This window comes from Rana temporaria, chromosome 3 (genome assembly GCF_905171775.1).
Source record: "Rana temporaria chromosome 3, aRanTem1.1, whole genome shotgun sequence".
In the NCBI taxonomy this organism is placed as follows: domain Eukaryota; kingdom Metazoa; phylum Chordata; class Amphibia; order Anura; family Ranidae; genus Rana; species Rana temporaria.
In genome coordinates this window covers 329,896,705-329,911,779 of record NC_053491.1, presented here as the reverse complement: position 1 = coordinate 329,911,779, position 15,075 = coordinate 329,896,705, and the positions used below count along the sequence as shown (strand labels likewise).

Here is a 15,075-nt window from a genome sequence, read left to right as displayed (position 1 = left end):
GTGTTTACTTACCTTGTCCCTGGATCCTGCAACGCTTCCGCGCTGTGTGAGCGCGCGTTGTCCTCCTCGCTCAATTCACAGTGCCTGTGTGCCGCCGATCTCCGTTCCCTGCGATGTTACGACGCACGGGGGCGGAGAACGGCGCCAAATTCAAAAAAGTAAACAAACACATTACATCAGGGGTCAAGTCCTGGGGAAAAAGATCCACTCCCCCACCAAAAAAAAAAAAATGATACGCTCATATGCATAATTACTAAACCGCTGTTTTGTTTGTTTTTTCGATCCACTGTACCTTAGTAATCCTTTGTTACTGGCCTCTTCCTGTATATGGATTCATCAGGTAGTGTGTGGGTATTCAGTCACTTCCTCGATGCCGCAATGTCTCCTGGGAGCTTTTGTCATTGTTCCCAGGAGACATTGCGGAGGTCTGCCGCGAGTTATCACGGGATTTAGAAAGAAGCAAGTTCTTTCTAAATCCCGCGATAACCTGCAGCAGACCTCCGCAATGTCTCCTGGGAACTATGACAAAAGCTCCCAGGAGACATTGCGGCATCGAGGAAGTGACGGAATACCAGCACACTACCCGATTAATCCATACACAGGAAGCTGCCAGTAACAGAAAGGATTACTAAGGTTCGCCTGCCCCTGACAGTGACTCGAGCTGGGCATCGTCGCTTAGTGAAGGATTGGCTCGGGCGGCTCGGCTGCTCTAGTCCTGCAAAGGGAACTGAGTTCCTGCTGTGAAAAAAATGCAGGAACTCCGTTCCCACGCGTTCCCGCAGGACTTGAGCCCTGCAATACATACAGTATACTGTAATCTTATAGATTACAGTACTGTATGTAAAAAATACACACCCTCCTTGTCCCTAGTGGTCTGCCCAGTGCCCTACATGTACTTTTGTACAATAAAAACTGTTCTTTCTGCCTGCAAACTGTAGATTAGATTGTCCATAGCAACCAAAAGTGTCCCTTTATGTCAAAAACGGTTTTAGAGCAGCTAGAAAACAGCGATAATAAATTATCTTGTTTGGTCAGATTTAAGTGAGTTATTCCTAAGAATTACAGACCTACAGTATTAAACGCCAAATTTCCTTGCAAATAATGGTACCGCTTTCAGCACTTAAAATCTGAAATAATCATACCGCCAGGGAGGTTAATGGGCATAGCCTTGCCTTGTACCGACCCAAAAGCTGCATTAAACACCTAGGTTCACATCTATGCAGTTGCGGTTGATGTGTTTTTCAGGCATGTTTTGCAGTGCGTTTTGCGATTTTAAACTTGTGTTTTTGATGCATTTTTCATGCATTTTGCGTTTTTTTTTTTTCCCCCTTTTAAAACATTGTATATAGCTTGTTGCTAAGGAGAGGGTTGGGAAGCCAGCCACTGCATCTTTAACAACTGATGAGTCATCAGCACTGACAGCTGAATGTAAGAAAAAGCATTTCCGGCTAAAATATTTGTGGAAAAAGCTGTGTGGGGTCAACCCTAATCCATACCAGGCCCTTAGTATCTGGTATAGATTAGGAGGGGACCCCCATGCCAAAATTTAAAAAAATGGTGTGGGGTACCCCCCAAATCCATACCAGACCCTTATCCGGGCATGCAGTCCAGCAGATCAGGATTTAGGAAAGCCATCGGTCATCGGTTGTTAAGGATACGGTGGCTGGCTTCCTGGCCGACTCCTTAGCAACCAACTATACATAATGTTTTTAAAGGGGAAAAAACAATTGCATTTATGGTCCGATTCCATTGAATGCTGTTACATGCAAAACGCAATCTGCTGCGGAAAAAAAAAGTCCCCGACTCTTCCCAAAAATGCACCGTGTACCATGGGAGACCATGTTAAATGGACTGTAGTGCATTTTTGCAAAACAGAAAATGCAGAAAAAAGCTGATAGGTGTGAATGTATGGTCAAACTGCCCCTGCTACAATTAAACTGCAAAATGCCTTCAGACTGACATGGACACTGAATGGACTTAAGGATGTGAACACAGGCTAACTGATTAAAAAAACAAAAATCCAGGGCAAGTAAGGTATGCAGACTCAATACACATTGCCAAGTTTTCTGTTAAGGGAGTGTACATTTTAATAATGGATGGGAGACAGGTCCACTTTAATACAGCAGGTCTATTGCATAGGGCTGCAAGTACATCATTAATCTACTTTACACTTCTGTTTTCCATCACTGGATACAACTGGTGTTGGTGTTGAAAGTTTCTCTCTGGTCCATTTAACCAAAATCACACAAAATGACACAGAAGAGCCTGGGAAAAGAAATAAAAACACAGTCTGGGTGCCTTGATTTGGTAGACAAGAAAATTACTCTTGCACAGAGCAATCACATGTAATGGATGGAATAATTCTCTCCTCCCTCCAACAGACAATGTCTATTAGGCTTTCCAACAAGAGTCATTAGAATCAGACTACATTAATTGCAGCGTTCAGAGCCTGTGACACAGTGGTATTTTTGACGTGAAACATTCCTCAGAATTGCTGCCTAAATAAGAATAAAACTTTGTGTAACTTTCTTAAAGATGTTGACACAGATGGGAGTTGGCGAGCAGTTTTACTGGTGAGGACGTAGCCGCTCAATTAGCAGATATCATTTGAAACATTAAAGCTTAATTTGAGAGATATGTTTGTTTGACTATTATGTTTTCTTTTTATGCTTCTTCTCAGATCTGGTAAGTGGATATTTTTCGACCCCGCCTGTTCTTGACATCGCAACTGACGAAATTGTGATCAACGTGAATGACACATTAAGTATCACCTGCAGGTAAGACAGTATGGATGGGAATATACAGATTCTTTCTTTCATTCCACCATTGTTACATACTTTAGGTTAAAAAAAGACACAAGTCCATCAAGTTCATCCAATAGAAAAATAAATAAATAAACAGAATAAAGAAATAGAAAGCTTCCATATACAGAATCCTATACCTACAGTTGGTCCAGGGAAAGACAATCAGATTTTTTACTTGGATAAACAATCCTTGTTGCAATATTATATTGCATTAGGTCAAGGAAATGAAAGCTGTGAATTGGATGATACAGGTAACATGGACTAATCTTTTTAGTTGCTGACAGGGGCGGACTGACAACTCATGGGGCCCTCAGGCAATAGAAGATTTTGGGGCCCCCGGGCTTACAGATGGACACCACGCCAGGAGGCAGTGCAGCTAAAATCTCTGGATTTTCACATCAAAAGCATGTCAGTTTCAGACATATCAGGGACAGATTATAAAAAAACACAGATTTTTACATACTGTCCCTGGTTTTACTGAGCCTGGCAACCCTGATGGGGCCCCCTAGTGGTATGGGGCCCTCGGGCAGTGCCCGAGTGACTCAATGGTCAGTCCGCCCCTGGTTGCTGATGATATTTGAATAGTGTACATGCTAAAAAAAAACTGTGGTGGACAAAGCTAGCAAAAGGGCATCTGTGCGAGAACAAACTTTTACCACCTTAATTGGAAGACATTTATACATTAAAGACAGCACAGTGGCTAAGTGGTTAGCACTTCTATTTAGCAGTACTAGGATGTGGGTTTGAATCCCAACCACAACGCTACCTGCCTGAAGTTTGCATGTTCTCCCTCTGCCTGCGTGGGTGTACTCCGGTTTCCTCCCACACTCCAAAGACACGCTGATAGATTAAATGGCTCCTGTCTAAATTGGCTCTAGTATGAATGTGAGTTAGGGACCTTATATTATAAGCTCCTTGAGGGAATGATGTGAATGTGCAATATATATGTGTAAAGTGCTGCAGTAATTGATGCTGCTATATAACTACCTGGTATAAATAAATTCTATCATACAGCAGGCAGGGCTGGACTGGGACAAAAATTTGGCCCTAGACTTCATCCAGACTGGCCCACTTTGACAGGTCTCTCCCACAGCGGCCGGACAACTCCCACACCCCTCCCAGCCACCCAAGCCCCCTCTCCCCCTTCACTAGCCATTTTACTTTATTAGAGTAGAACAGCTGGTACTGGTACTCTTATAGGCAGTACCAGTGGGGAAGCTAGACATTATTTCTCCCAGGGCAAAGAATCAGTTTGGTGCCCCCCCCCCCCCTTATGGGACAAGATTAGGCAGAAGTGAGAAACTCCCAGGCCGCTGTCACTGAAGCCGGCCCACTGAGCCATCGGCCCACAGGGAAACTCCCTGTAGTCCCAATGGCCAGTCCATCCCTGACAGCAGGGCAATGGTAAGCAGAAGCAGAGAGAATATGGGGGTTATTCACTAAAACTAGAGTGTGCAACTCTGCATCCAGGTTTTATTGTAAAAAGCTTAATTAAACAAGCTAAAATTAGATTGGCTACCATATACAGCTGCACCGGATTCTGAGTGCACCAGTTTTAGTAAATCCCCTCCTATATGTGCAACTGATTTACTGCAAGGTTACAGCTTGAGTCATAAATTTCTCCCTCAGCTTCTTTAAAATAGCACTAGGACAGAATGAAACCTAATACGGGTACTTTTTAGGGGAGAATTCTGGGATGACAAAAAAAAACCTACATACTTACCTCCATGCTGCAGCATCATTGTGACACTGCAGCTGTCCCACGCCAAGACTGCTGATCAGTCAGCTCTTGGTCTACATGGAGTGAAGAACAGTGACTGTCAGTCAATGCTGTGTTCTGTTCCTCCAGGCTGGGAAGGAGGCAGCCACAGCTGGGTCCAGCTCAAGGCTGCACAGTGAAAGGTGGTGCCAGCTGTCAATCAGGCAGACAGGTGGGTCCTAAAATATTGTCACGATCCTTCCCAAACCTGGCGCTGGTATACTTTGTCAATTGATAGCGGATAAAGCCTGCTATCAACTGACTCTGGGTCACAGGAGTACAAGAGTAAGTTGTACTTTTGTGACCATAAAGAAGAAGTATAACCAAAAAAAAGACTTGGTTATATATGTTTTTTAATTATACACCTGTTAAAAGTGAAATTTCTGCAAGAAAAGCCAGCACTCCAAAATATTGTAGGGCAATGCCTTTGAAATGTTGCCAATTTTTTTGCCAAAATGTTGCCAAATTTTTTGCCAAAATGTTGCCAAATTTTTTGCTTTCTGATGAGGTAAAAGAGTGCCATTACATATTTTTGGAGTGCAAGCTCTGCCTTACATCAATGTCAAGGGCGGTTGGTCACCCACAAACATTGAGATGAAAGGTGTGTATGGGGACCGACCTTGGACACTATTGTGAAGAGTAGTAATCTACAGTGATAAATCTTTCTCAGACCTTTGCAATTTTTTCGCAGTTGACTTTCCAGGTTTACAGTCATAGGGGTCGCAAATACGTTGTTAACTTGTGGCTCAAGCCTTGTACACATGCACGGTTTTCTCGGCAAGAAACAGCAAGAAAACTGCTGGCAGAGCTTTCTTGCTGAGTAAACCGTGCGTCAAGAGGTTTCTCGTCAAGATAACTGCCCAGAATCTAGACAAGAAAAATATAGAGAACCTGCTCTCTATTTGCTCGTTGTGAGATTCTCGGCAGTGTTTTCCTGCAGAGAAACCAGAGCATGTGTATACCTACCTCTCCATGGAAACCCGTGCATGCTCGAAATGACTTTGACGCATGCACGGTAGCTTCCAAGGAATAGGTAAGGTGAAGCAAGATGGCGGCGACGGCATAGAATGTGACGAGCGCATGCTCGTCATAGTCGATGATGTCACCGCATTCGTGCCATTCAAAAGAACGGCGGTTCTTTTGAATAGTGTGTGTACACTTGGCCGCCAAGAGAATCTTGCCAGGAATCTCGCCAGGAAAAATTATGTTTTTTTCCTGATGAGATTCTGGCCCATGTGTACAGGGCTCCAGTCTACCAGAGGCAGAGAGGCAATCATATTTGCCTTAACCGTGTCACTAATTTGTGGATAAACAGATAGATAGATAGATAGATAGATAGATAGATAGATAGATAGATAGATAGATAGATAGATAGATAGATAGATAGATAGATAGATAGATAGATAGATACTGGTGAAGAACAGACTTTTTTTACCCCTCAATCTTTCTTGTCGTCTATAATATGTACGTGGGTCAAATCGTAGACACCCCTTCCTTTTATGCCCAGGTGGCATCGAGAAGAAATGTAAGGTGTCTTCTGTATGACTCAGAGCCAGTCAGTGAAGGTAGAACCTGCTGCCCAACAACATTTGGGTATTGCAAACTAGGAGAACAATGGTTGGTACATCATGAAGTTTGCCTCCACTTCTCACCTTTCTGAATAGTGCTGAGCACTACTCTAAAAGAGACAACAGTATATAAATGAAAGAAAATTGATCATGAAGAGATGCAATCGTTATACATGTGGATACAATTATTCTTTCTATCCCTTTACATCAACACGGTTGTACTAATATTTTCCTTATATGGAAAGTCATGCCATTTAAACCTTTTTACTGTTCTTTTTTTGGAACACAAGCCTTTTGAAAGTTGACCCCTCCCTTAACCTGTTCCAAATTTCACAAAAAACAAAGCATTTTGAACATAATGGATATTTTTGATAAATTTTTCCTTCAACTCAACACCTGGCAAAGATTTCTAAAAGCCCCTAAAGTGATATTACTGGCAGGTCAAGTACTACTTTTACATCTATCTATAAACAAATGCCTCAACATGTGATTCTTGGGATATGTGAAATCATTTAGCAAGTGCCTTACATGAAATACGATCATCTGCTAATGTGTTGTGTCGGTTTTAGACCTTATCACTACAAAGTGCAATGACACTCTGTAACTCATATCAACCAAACAGAAACCAGCCTTTAAGAGAAGTCAGAAGAATGAAATTTTTATTGGTCAATGTGGTTATATCTTATTACCATACTCCACAACTTGCCAGTAAACCCAATGTCACAGCTTATTAGTCTTTACATTTGGTGGCTGCATTTGTTTTCTTTTGTTTCTTTCCTTTTCACCTGGTAATCCTAAGAATTACACACTTCCTGTCCCTGGGTGAATATGATCATTACTCCACTGTATCTATGGAGGGAGCCATGGTTGTCAACCAGACAGGAGTTTACGCTTGTCTGCCTTTGTTTAGCGCAATTACATTTAAATCTGGTCACTCTAAGAAACATCTTACCTCTGTGCTTACCATCAAGGGTTTCTCCACAAAGTACTATGTCATGTTTTGCTTGGGGATCAAATACTTATTTGACTCTCTGAACTACAACTTAATTTACAGCATTTGTTTTATGTGTGTTTTTTTTCAGAATTTTTGGTTGATATTCTGTCTCTATCATTCACAATACACCTATGATAAAAACTTACAAAATCTGTAGATGCGTTAAACACAGAGGGCCAGATCCACAAAGAAGTTACGCTGGCGTATCTATTGATATGCCGCGTAACTTCTAGTTTGCTCCGGCGTATCTTTGTTTTGTATCCACAAAGCAAGATACGCCTGAAGCTGTGCTAGATCCGACTGGCGTACGTCTTAGTACGCCGTCGGATCTAAGGTGCATATTTACGCTGGCCGCTAGGTGGCGTTTCCGTCGATTTCCACGTCGAGTATGCAAATTAGCTAGATACGGCGATCCACGAACGTACGTCCGGCCGGCGCATTTTTTTTTTTTTTTTTTTTTTTTTTTTTTTTTATAAGTGTATTTTGTGCGTGTACTCGAGAGAGGAGCTGGACTGCAGGAGTTGGGAGTAGGCAGGCCTCCCCCAGAGGCAATCTGCCACCTTTCTCCATGCCCCGGGTGGCAATGGCGGGTGTGTGAGGGGGTCCTCCCACACAGCCCGCCCTACCTGCTCCGCTTTGAAGCCCAACGGGGCAGAGGGACTCCCTATAAGGGAGTGAGAGGATTAGCCCGCTCAACCAGCCCCATTAGTCCTTCGCCTCTCTTTAGAGACCGCGTGGTCAATGTGCGTGTGTTAACCCAATTTAGAGTGCGTGTGTAGGTGTGGTGGTTTTTGTGGGAGGGGGGTGGGCGTACTAAGCACAGGCTTACCTTGCATAGCACACCCACCGGGAGCCGGGCTGAGACCACCAAACTCAATTCACATGAAGCCGAGACCGGGATCCGAACCTCTAGCTGCAGAGGTGAATGGCTTGTCAGCGCAGTGCCAATCGCGTTGAGCCACCACAGCTCCTAGGCCGGCGCATTTTTTTACGTCGTTTCCGTAAGGCTTTTTTCGGCGTATAGTTACCCCTGCTATATGAGGCGTACTCAATGTTAAGTATGGACGTAGTTCCCGCGTCGAATTTTGAAAATTTTAGTCGTTCGCGAATAGGGCTTTGCGTAGAATTACGTTCACGTCGAAAGCATTGTCGTGTTGCGGGTTAATTTGGAGCATGCGCACTGGGATACCCCCACGGACGGCGCATGCACCGTTCAAAAAAACGTCATTTACGTCGGGTCAAAACGTATTAACATAAAACACGCCCCCATCTCATCCATTTGAATTGCGCGCCCTTACACCGGCAGATTTACGCTAAGCCGCCGTAACTTTAGAGGCAAGTGCTTTGTGAATACAGCACTTGCCTCTTAAAGTTGCGGCGGCGTAGCGTTACTACGATACGCTACGCCTGCCGAAAATTACGATCCGCTACATGGATCTGGCCCAGAGTGATATATTTCAAGCATTTCTTTCTTTTAACTTTCATGATTATGGCTTACAGCTGGTGAAAACCCAAAATTCAGAATCTGAGAAAATTTGAATATTACATAAGACCAATAAAAAAAAATTTTTTAATACAGAAATGTTGGCTTAGTAAAACGTATGTCCATGAACAGTATAGTATGCACTCAATACTTGGTCAGGGCTCCTTTAAATTACTGTATCAATGCGGCGTGGCATGGAGGCGATCAGCCTGTGGCACGGCTGAGGTGGTATGGAAGCCCAGGTTGCTTTGATAGCGGCCTTCAGCTCGTCTGCCTTGTTGGGTCTGGTGTCTCTCATCTTCCTCTTGACACAACCCCACAGATTCTCTATGGGGTTAAGGTCAGGCAAGTTTGCTGTACAATCAAGCACAGTGATACCATAATAATTAATCCGGGTATTGGTACTTTTGGCAGTGTGGGCAGGTGCCAAGTCCTGCTGGAAAATGTATTCAGCATCTCCATAAAGCTGGACAGCAGAGGGAAGCTTGAAGTGCTCCAGAATTTCCTGGTAGAGGGCTGTGCTGACTTTGAACTTGATAAAACACAGTGGACCAACACCAGCAGATGACAAATCATCACTGACTGTGGAAACTTCACATTGGACTTCATGCAACTTGTATTCTGTGTCTCTCCACTCTTCCCTCAGACTCTGGGACCTTGATTTTCAAATGAAATGCAACATTTTCCACAGTCTGTGATGATTTGGGGAGCCATATCATCCCCAACCCAATAAACCAAATAGAATTAACTCCAGTTTAAAAATGTGAAAGAAACATATATGCAAACAATCCAAAATCAAAAAGGCAAATAAAAAAAAGCAATGAAATACCCAAAAATACTAATCCCGTAAAAAGCAGAAATATTGGTGTATTGCAACTGCAGCCACTTCATTGGGAGCAACGTGCAAATGGGGGCAATGTTGTGGAACTTTTTTTATACAATATATGGCCCCACAGGAGCGTTCCCCTTGGAGGTGCTGATTTGTTTTTTGAAGGTCTTTGTTGCTGTCTCATCAGGGGGATTTGCTCTCTATAATTGCCCTGGCCACCAAAGTCAATGCAAATGAAAAAATTAAGTTTTTGTTTTAGATATACTTTAATCTGTCAAACTATTCTAGGTTTTACTATATACTGTACATTCTGGAAGCTTGCTACCCCAAGGTACCACAGCTGAAGATACTTACCTTACCCTCATTCTTCTCCAACCTTGTCAGTCGGCAGCCAGTAATGAGGAGAGTTAATAATGGGTCAAGTCATAACATTACTGTGTGGGAGGTACCCAGCTACTTTTCACTTGGCTGACACTCACAGCGGGGCCACCAACTCAGCATAAAGATGGTGGCCTTAGGCCTCTTCTTCCCATCTTCCCGGTAACCTAACAGTTATCACAATTAACCCCTTCCCACCTGGAGTACTCACAAACATCGGCCCATGTTTGATACGTAGTTCAGAGGGAGACTTTAGTAATCTAGCCGACCACCAGGGGCCCATGCGATGTGGGGTTTGGGCCACCTGATACATGCTGCACCCTCAGATTCTCTCTCACCATCAGGTGGGAGACTTCTTTTCCCCCTTTACCACCAACTCCTGAGCCAACCAGGTTTGCACTAGTAAAACACAAAAGTCACCACATTTGCCAGTAATAGACACTCCTCTTCATTAGATATTTACCAGAGATATATAGCTGCACTGAAACACGTTTACTTGCTTAAATCGGCAATTAGAACAGAACAGTCCAAATAATAGTGTTAGTATTCTCCAAATATTGGTTTAAGGTTAAGGCCTATAGGCATTTGTATAGCTTGTGGCTTTCAGCAAGAGATGTTTGCACCTTCACACAGTTGTAGGCAGGTTGGCAGGTTTGTGAGTTAACTAGTTTGACTGCCCAAGTCAGGGAGAAGAAGTTAATGTTTCACCACCTTCATTGGGCAAGTTTTCAGGCTTTTTGGGGTCTGGCCTCCTGTGTGTTAAAGGAGGGTCCCAGAGAGTGTCCCTGCTCACAGAGAACAAAGGGGGCACACTAAGATCTCCATGTCTCTTGCAGGCCACTGCCCCAACTTCTCTGTCTTTACATCCACATTTCTCATTCTCATATTGCAAGCTCCATATTTGGGATCTTTCCCCAAGGGGGGAGCGTGGACGCCCCCCAGCAAGCCTTCATTTTCTCTCTGTCTCCCGGCTAGAAGAGCTTTAAGACCAAGCTCTACCCACCTTATAAAGGGAAACCCATGTGACACTCCACCAGTAGCAGGAGCAACTCTTGTGTGGACCTCTACTTGTCTACAACTTGGTTAGCAGCCAGGCAGTGTCCTGTGGTGGAAAATTAAGTACATGATTCCCAATACTTGCAAGTCTTTTTGTTCAGTCTATTTGTCCCCATTAGTCAAACAGACTGGAGAAGAAACAAAGGGAAGGTAAATATGCAAAGCTGATGAAGACACTATTAAAATGGAGTTTCCATCCCAAAATGTTTTTTTCATTATTGTGCTCATTAGACCTAAAAAAGAAAAAAAGAAAAAAAAATGTTTTACTCATCTGGAAATGCCTGTTGCTATGCAGTCCCACGAAATCTGCCTTTGGAATCACCTAGGATCCTGACATCATCTCCCTCTAATGCTCCTGGGAAAGTGTGTCATCATTTCATCATTTCCCAGGATGCAGTGCGCTACCCAATTATCACTCCCCATCCAAGACTTCCAGGAAGTAAGTACTTGTGGGCTTCACAATGCCCACAAGCAAAATGACATAGTGGACATAGTTTTATAAACTATGGGCTAGATTCATAGAGACTTACGACAGCATATCAGTAGATACGCCGCCGTAAGTCCGAATGAGCGCCGTCGTATCTGTAAGTGGATTCTGGAAACCAGATACGCTTATATTTGGTCAAGATACGACCGACGTAAGACTCCTATGCCGTCGTATCTTGGCTGCAGGGGCATTTAAGTTCATTTACGCGTCGAATATGTAAATGAGCAAGATACGCAGATTCGCGAACGTATGTAAGCCCGTCGCAGTAAGCTACACCGTTTACGTAAGACATACGCCGGCGTAAAGATAAAACACCTCTCTAGGTGGCGCAGCCCATGCAAAGTATGGACTTCGGAACTGCCGTCAGGTTTTACGTCGTTTACGTAAGTCGTACGTGAATGGGGCTGTGCGTAAGTTAGGTTCACGTCATACACATTGAGCCCTCGTATCGTAGGGAGTATTTGCGACGTGATTCTGAGCATGTGCGCGCATGCGCCGTACCAACGGCCATTCATTTGCATGGGGTCACGGTTACTTTACATGTAACACGCCCACTACCTGCCTAATTTGAATTAGGCGGGCTTACGCCAGCCCATTTTCGCTACGCCGACGTAACTTAGGGAGCAAGTGCTTTGTGAATACTGGCCTTGCCTCACTATGTTACGTCGGCGTAGTGCAAATGGGATGCGCCACGCTGGCCAAAAGATACGCGGCTCTACGTGAATCTAGCCCTATCTTTTTTGAATAACTATGCGGAGCGGCGGCGGATTGTAAAATAGTAAGTGACCGGATTTATATTATAAAAACACAGGATGAAAGGACATACATTTAAAAAATGCTAATTGTGGTTGGAACCCTGCTTTAAGGTAAGCATGGACAATGTACAGGTTTACTTAAAATGCTTCAAACTTTTTATTTTTTTATTTAAACAGTATGTTACCCAAAACTTTGCTTGACTTGCATGAATGAAAGAAACAAAAGCATTTTCTCCATTGTGCTGTGTTGACATTGATTTAATCATTACTATTTTAAAAGTCAACTGCTTCTGGGAAAGATTTGGATAAGTTTATTTTTCTTTCTAACATTTTTTACCATAGAAGCCACACAGTTTAGCAGCCAAGAATCTAAAAAAAAAACTGCTCTTGGTAGTTGTGCATGTTGCAAAAGGTGGAAACATATACAGTGATGAAAATAAGTATTTGAACACCCTGCTATTTTGCAAGTTCTCTCACTTGGAAATAATGGAGGGGTCTGAAATTGTTATCGTAGGTGCATGTCCACTGTGAGAGACATAATCAAAAAAAAAATCCAGAAATCACAATGTATGATTTTTTTAACTATTTATTTGTATGATACAGCTGCAAATAAGTATTTGAACACCTGAGAAAATCAATGTTAATATTTGGTACAGTAGCCTTTGTTTGCAATTACAGAGGTCAAACGTTTCTTGTAGTTTTTCACCAGGTTTGCACACACTGGAGGAGGGATTTTGGCCCACTCCTCCACACAGATCTTCTCTAGATCAGTCAGGTTTCTGGGCTGTCGCAGAGAAACACGGAGTTTGAGCTCCCTCCAAAGATTCTCTATTGGGTTTAGGTCTGGAGACTGGCTAGGCCACGCCAGAACCTTGATATGCTTCTTACAGAGCCACTTCTTGGTTATCCTGGCTGTGTGCTTCGGGTCATTGTCATGTTGGAAGACCCAGCCTCGACCCATCTTCAAAGCTCTAACTGAGGGAAGGAGGTTGTTGCCCAAAATCTCGCAATACATGGCCCCGGTCATCCTCTCCTTAATACAGTGCAGTCGCCCTGTCCCATGTGCAGAAAAACACCCCCAAAGCATGATGCTACCACCCCCATGCTTCACAGTAGGGGTGGTGTTCTTGGGATGGTACTCATCATTCTTCTTCCTCCAAACACGGTTAGTGGAATTATGACCAAAAAGTTCTATTTTGGTCTCATCTGACCACATGACTTTCTCCCATGACTCCTCTGGATCATCCAAATGGTCATTGGCAAACTTAAGACGGGCCTTGACATGTGCTGGTTTAAGCAGGGGAACCTTCCGTGCCATGCATGATTTCAAACCATGACGTCTTAGTGTATTACCAACAGTAACCTTGGAACCGGTGGTCCCAGCTCTTTTCAGGTCATTGACCAGCTCCTCCCGTGTAGTCCTGGGCTGATTTCTCACCTTTCTTAGGATCATTGAGACCCCACGAGGTGAGATTTTGCATGGAGCCCCAGTCCGAGGGAGATTGACAGTCATGTTTAGCTTCTTCCATTTTCTAATGATTGCTCCAACAGTGGACCTTTTTTCACCAAGCTGCTTGGCAATTTCCCCGTAGCCCTTTCCAGCCTTGTGGAGGTGTACAATTTTGTCTCTAGTGTCTTTGGACAGCTCTTTGGTCTTGGCCATGTTAGTAGTTCGATTCTTACTGATTGTATGGGGTGGACAGGTGTCTTTATGCAGCTAATGACCTCAAACAGGTGCATCTAATTTAGGATAATAAATGGAGTGGAGGTGGACATTTTAAAGGCAGACTAACAGGTCTTTGAGGGTCAGAATTCTAGCTGATAGACAGGTGTTCAAATACTTATTTGCAGCTGTATCATACAAATAAATAGTTAAAAAATCATAAATTGTGATTTCTGGATTTTTTTTTTTTATTATTATGTCTCTCACAGTGGACATGCACCTACGATGACAATTTCAGACCCCTCCATGATTTCCAAGTGGGAGAACTTGCAAAATAGCAGGGTGTTAAAATACTTATTTTCCTCACTGTATACTGTATCCACCAACCTGTCTATATATCTATCTTTGAGTGGTGGCTGGTGCTTAAAAGTTTTGGAGGGGTGCAAACAAACTGAAAAATACTGCCCATCATATGCAGCCACTTGTGCCCGTTATATGCAGCCACTTGTGCCCATCAAATACAGCAATTTGTGCCCATCATATGCAGCCACTTGTGCCCCATAAATTGCAGCCACTGTGCCCATCATACGCAGCCACTGTGCCCATCATATGCAGCCACTTGTGCCCATCAAATACAGCAACTTGTGCCCATCATATGCAGCCACTTGTGCCCCATAAATTGCAGCCATCGTGCCCATCATACGCAGCCACTTGTGCCCATCAAATGCAGCCACTTGTGCCCATCATATGCAGAGACTTGTGCTATGCATGCATCTATCCATTAGTCATAGAGGGGGTAGCTGGAGAGAGGGGACGGAACCCGTGCGCCCTCAATGGACGGGCTTCCCCTATCTATCTATATATCTATCTATCTAGCTATCTAGCTATCTAGCTATCTTTTATTCAGCAGATCCAGCTAAACTCTCCTGTTGGTTTATTGCAAAAATGTCATAGTACACACTTTTCTGTCTTTGCAGCAAAGCAGTATGTTAAGCAGTCATGTGGTGTTCAGGGCCGTCTTTACCACAGGGCAAATGGGGAAGCTGCCCAGGGCCCTGTCACTGTTGGGGGCCCAAAGCAACCCCCTTTAAAAAAAAAAAAAAACATTTTTTTTTTTAGGGGTCCGGAGGTCCCCAGGGGCCCGGAGGCCCCTAGGGCCCCAGATGGCAACCCCCCTTTTTTTATTTTTTTTAAAATAAAAAAATATATATTTTTTTAATATATTTTTATTTTATTTTTTATTAAAGGGCCAATTTTTTTTTTAGAGGTTTTTTTATTAAAGGGACAATTTTTTTTTAG

At 43.4% G+C, this 15,075-nt stretch overlaps 1 protein-coding gene across 2 annotated transcripts in view; it reads left to right on the top strand.

Moving 5' to 3' along the window:
* The window catches only part of FLT4 (fms related receptor tyrosine kinase 4), a 340,007-nt gene that overhangs the window by 160,255 nt on the left and 164,677 nt on the right, over positions 1–15,075 (top strand). For both annotated transcript variants that reach the window (XM_040345001.1, XM_040345000.1), the window contains exon 2: positions 2,681–2,777. In XM_040345001.1, coding sequence (XP_040200935.1) covers positions 2,681–2,777 — 97 coding nt within the window. The remainder of the gene's footprint in view (positions 1–2,680; positions 2,778–15,075) is intronic.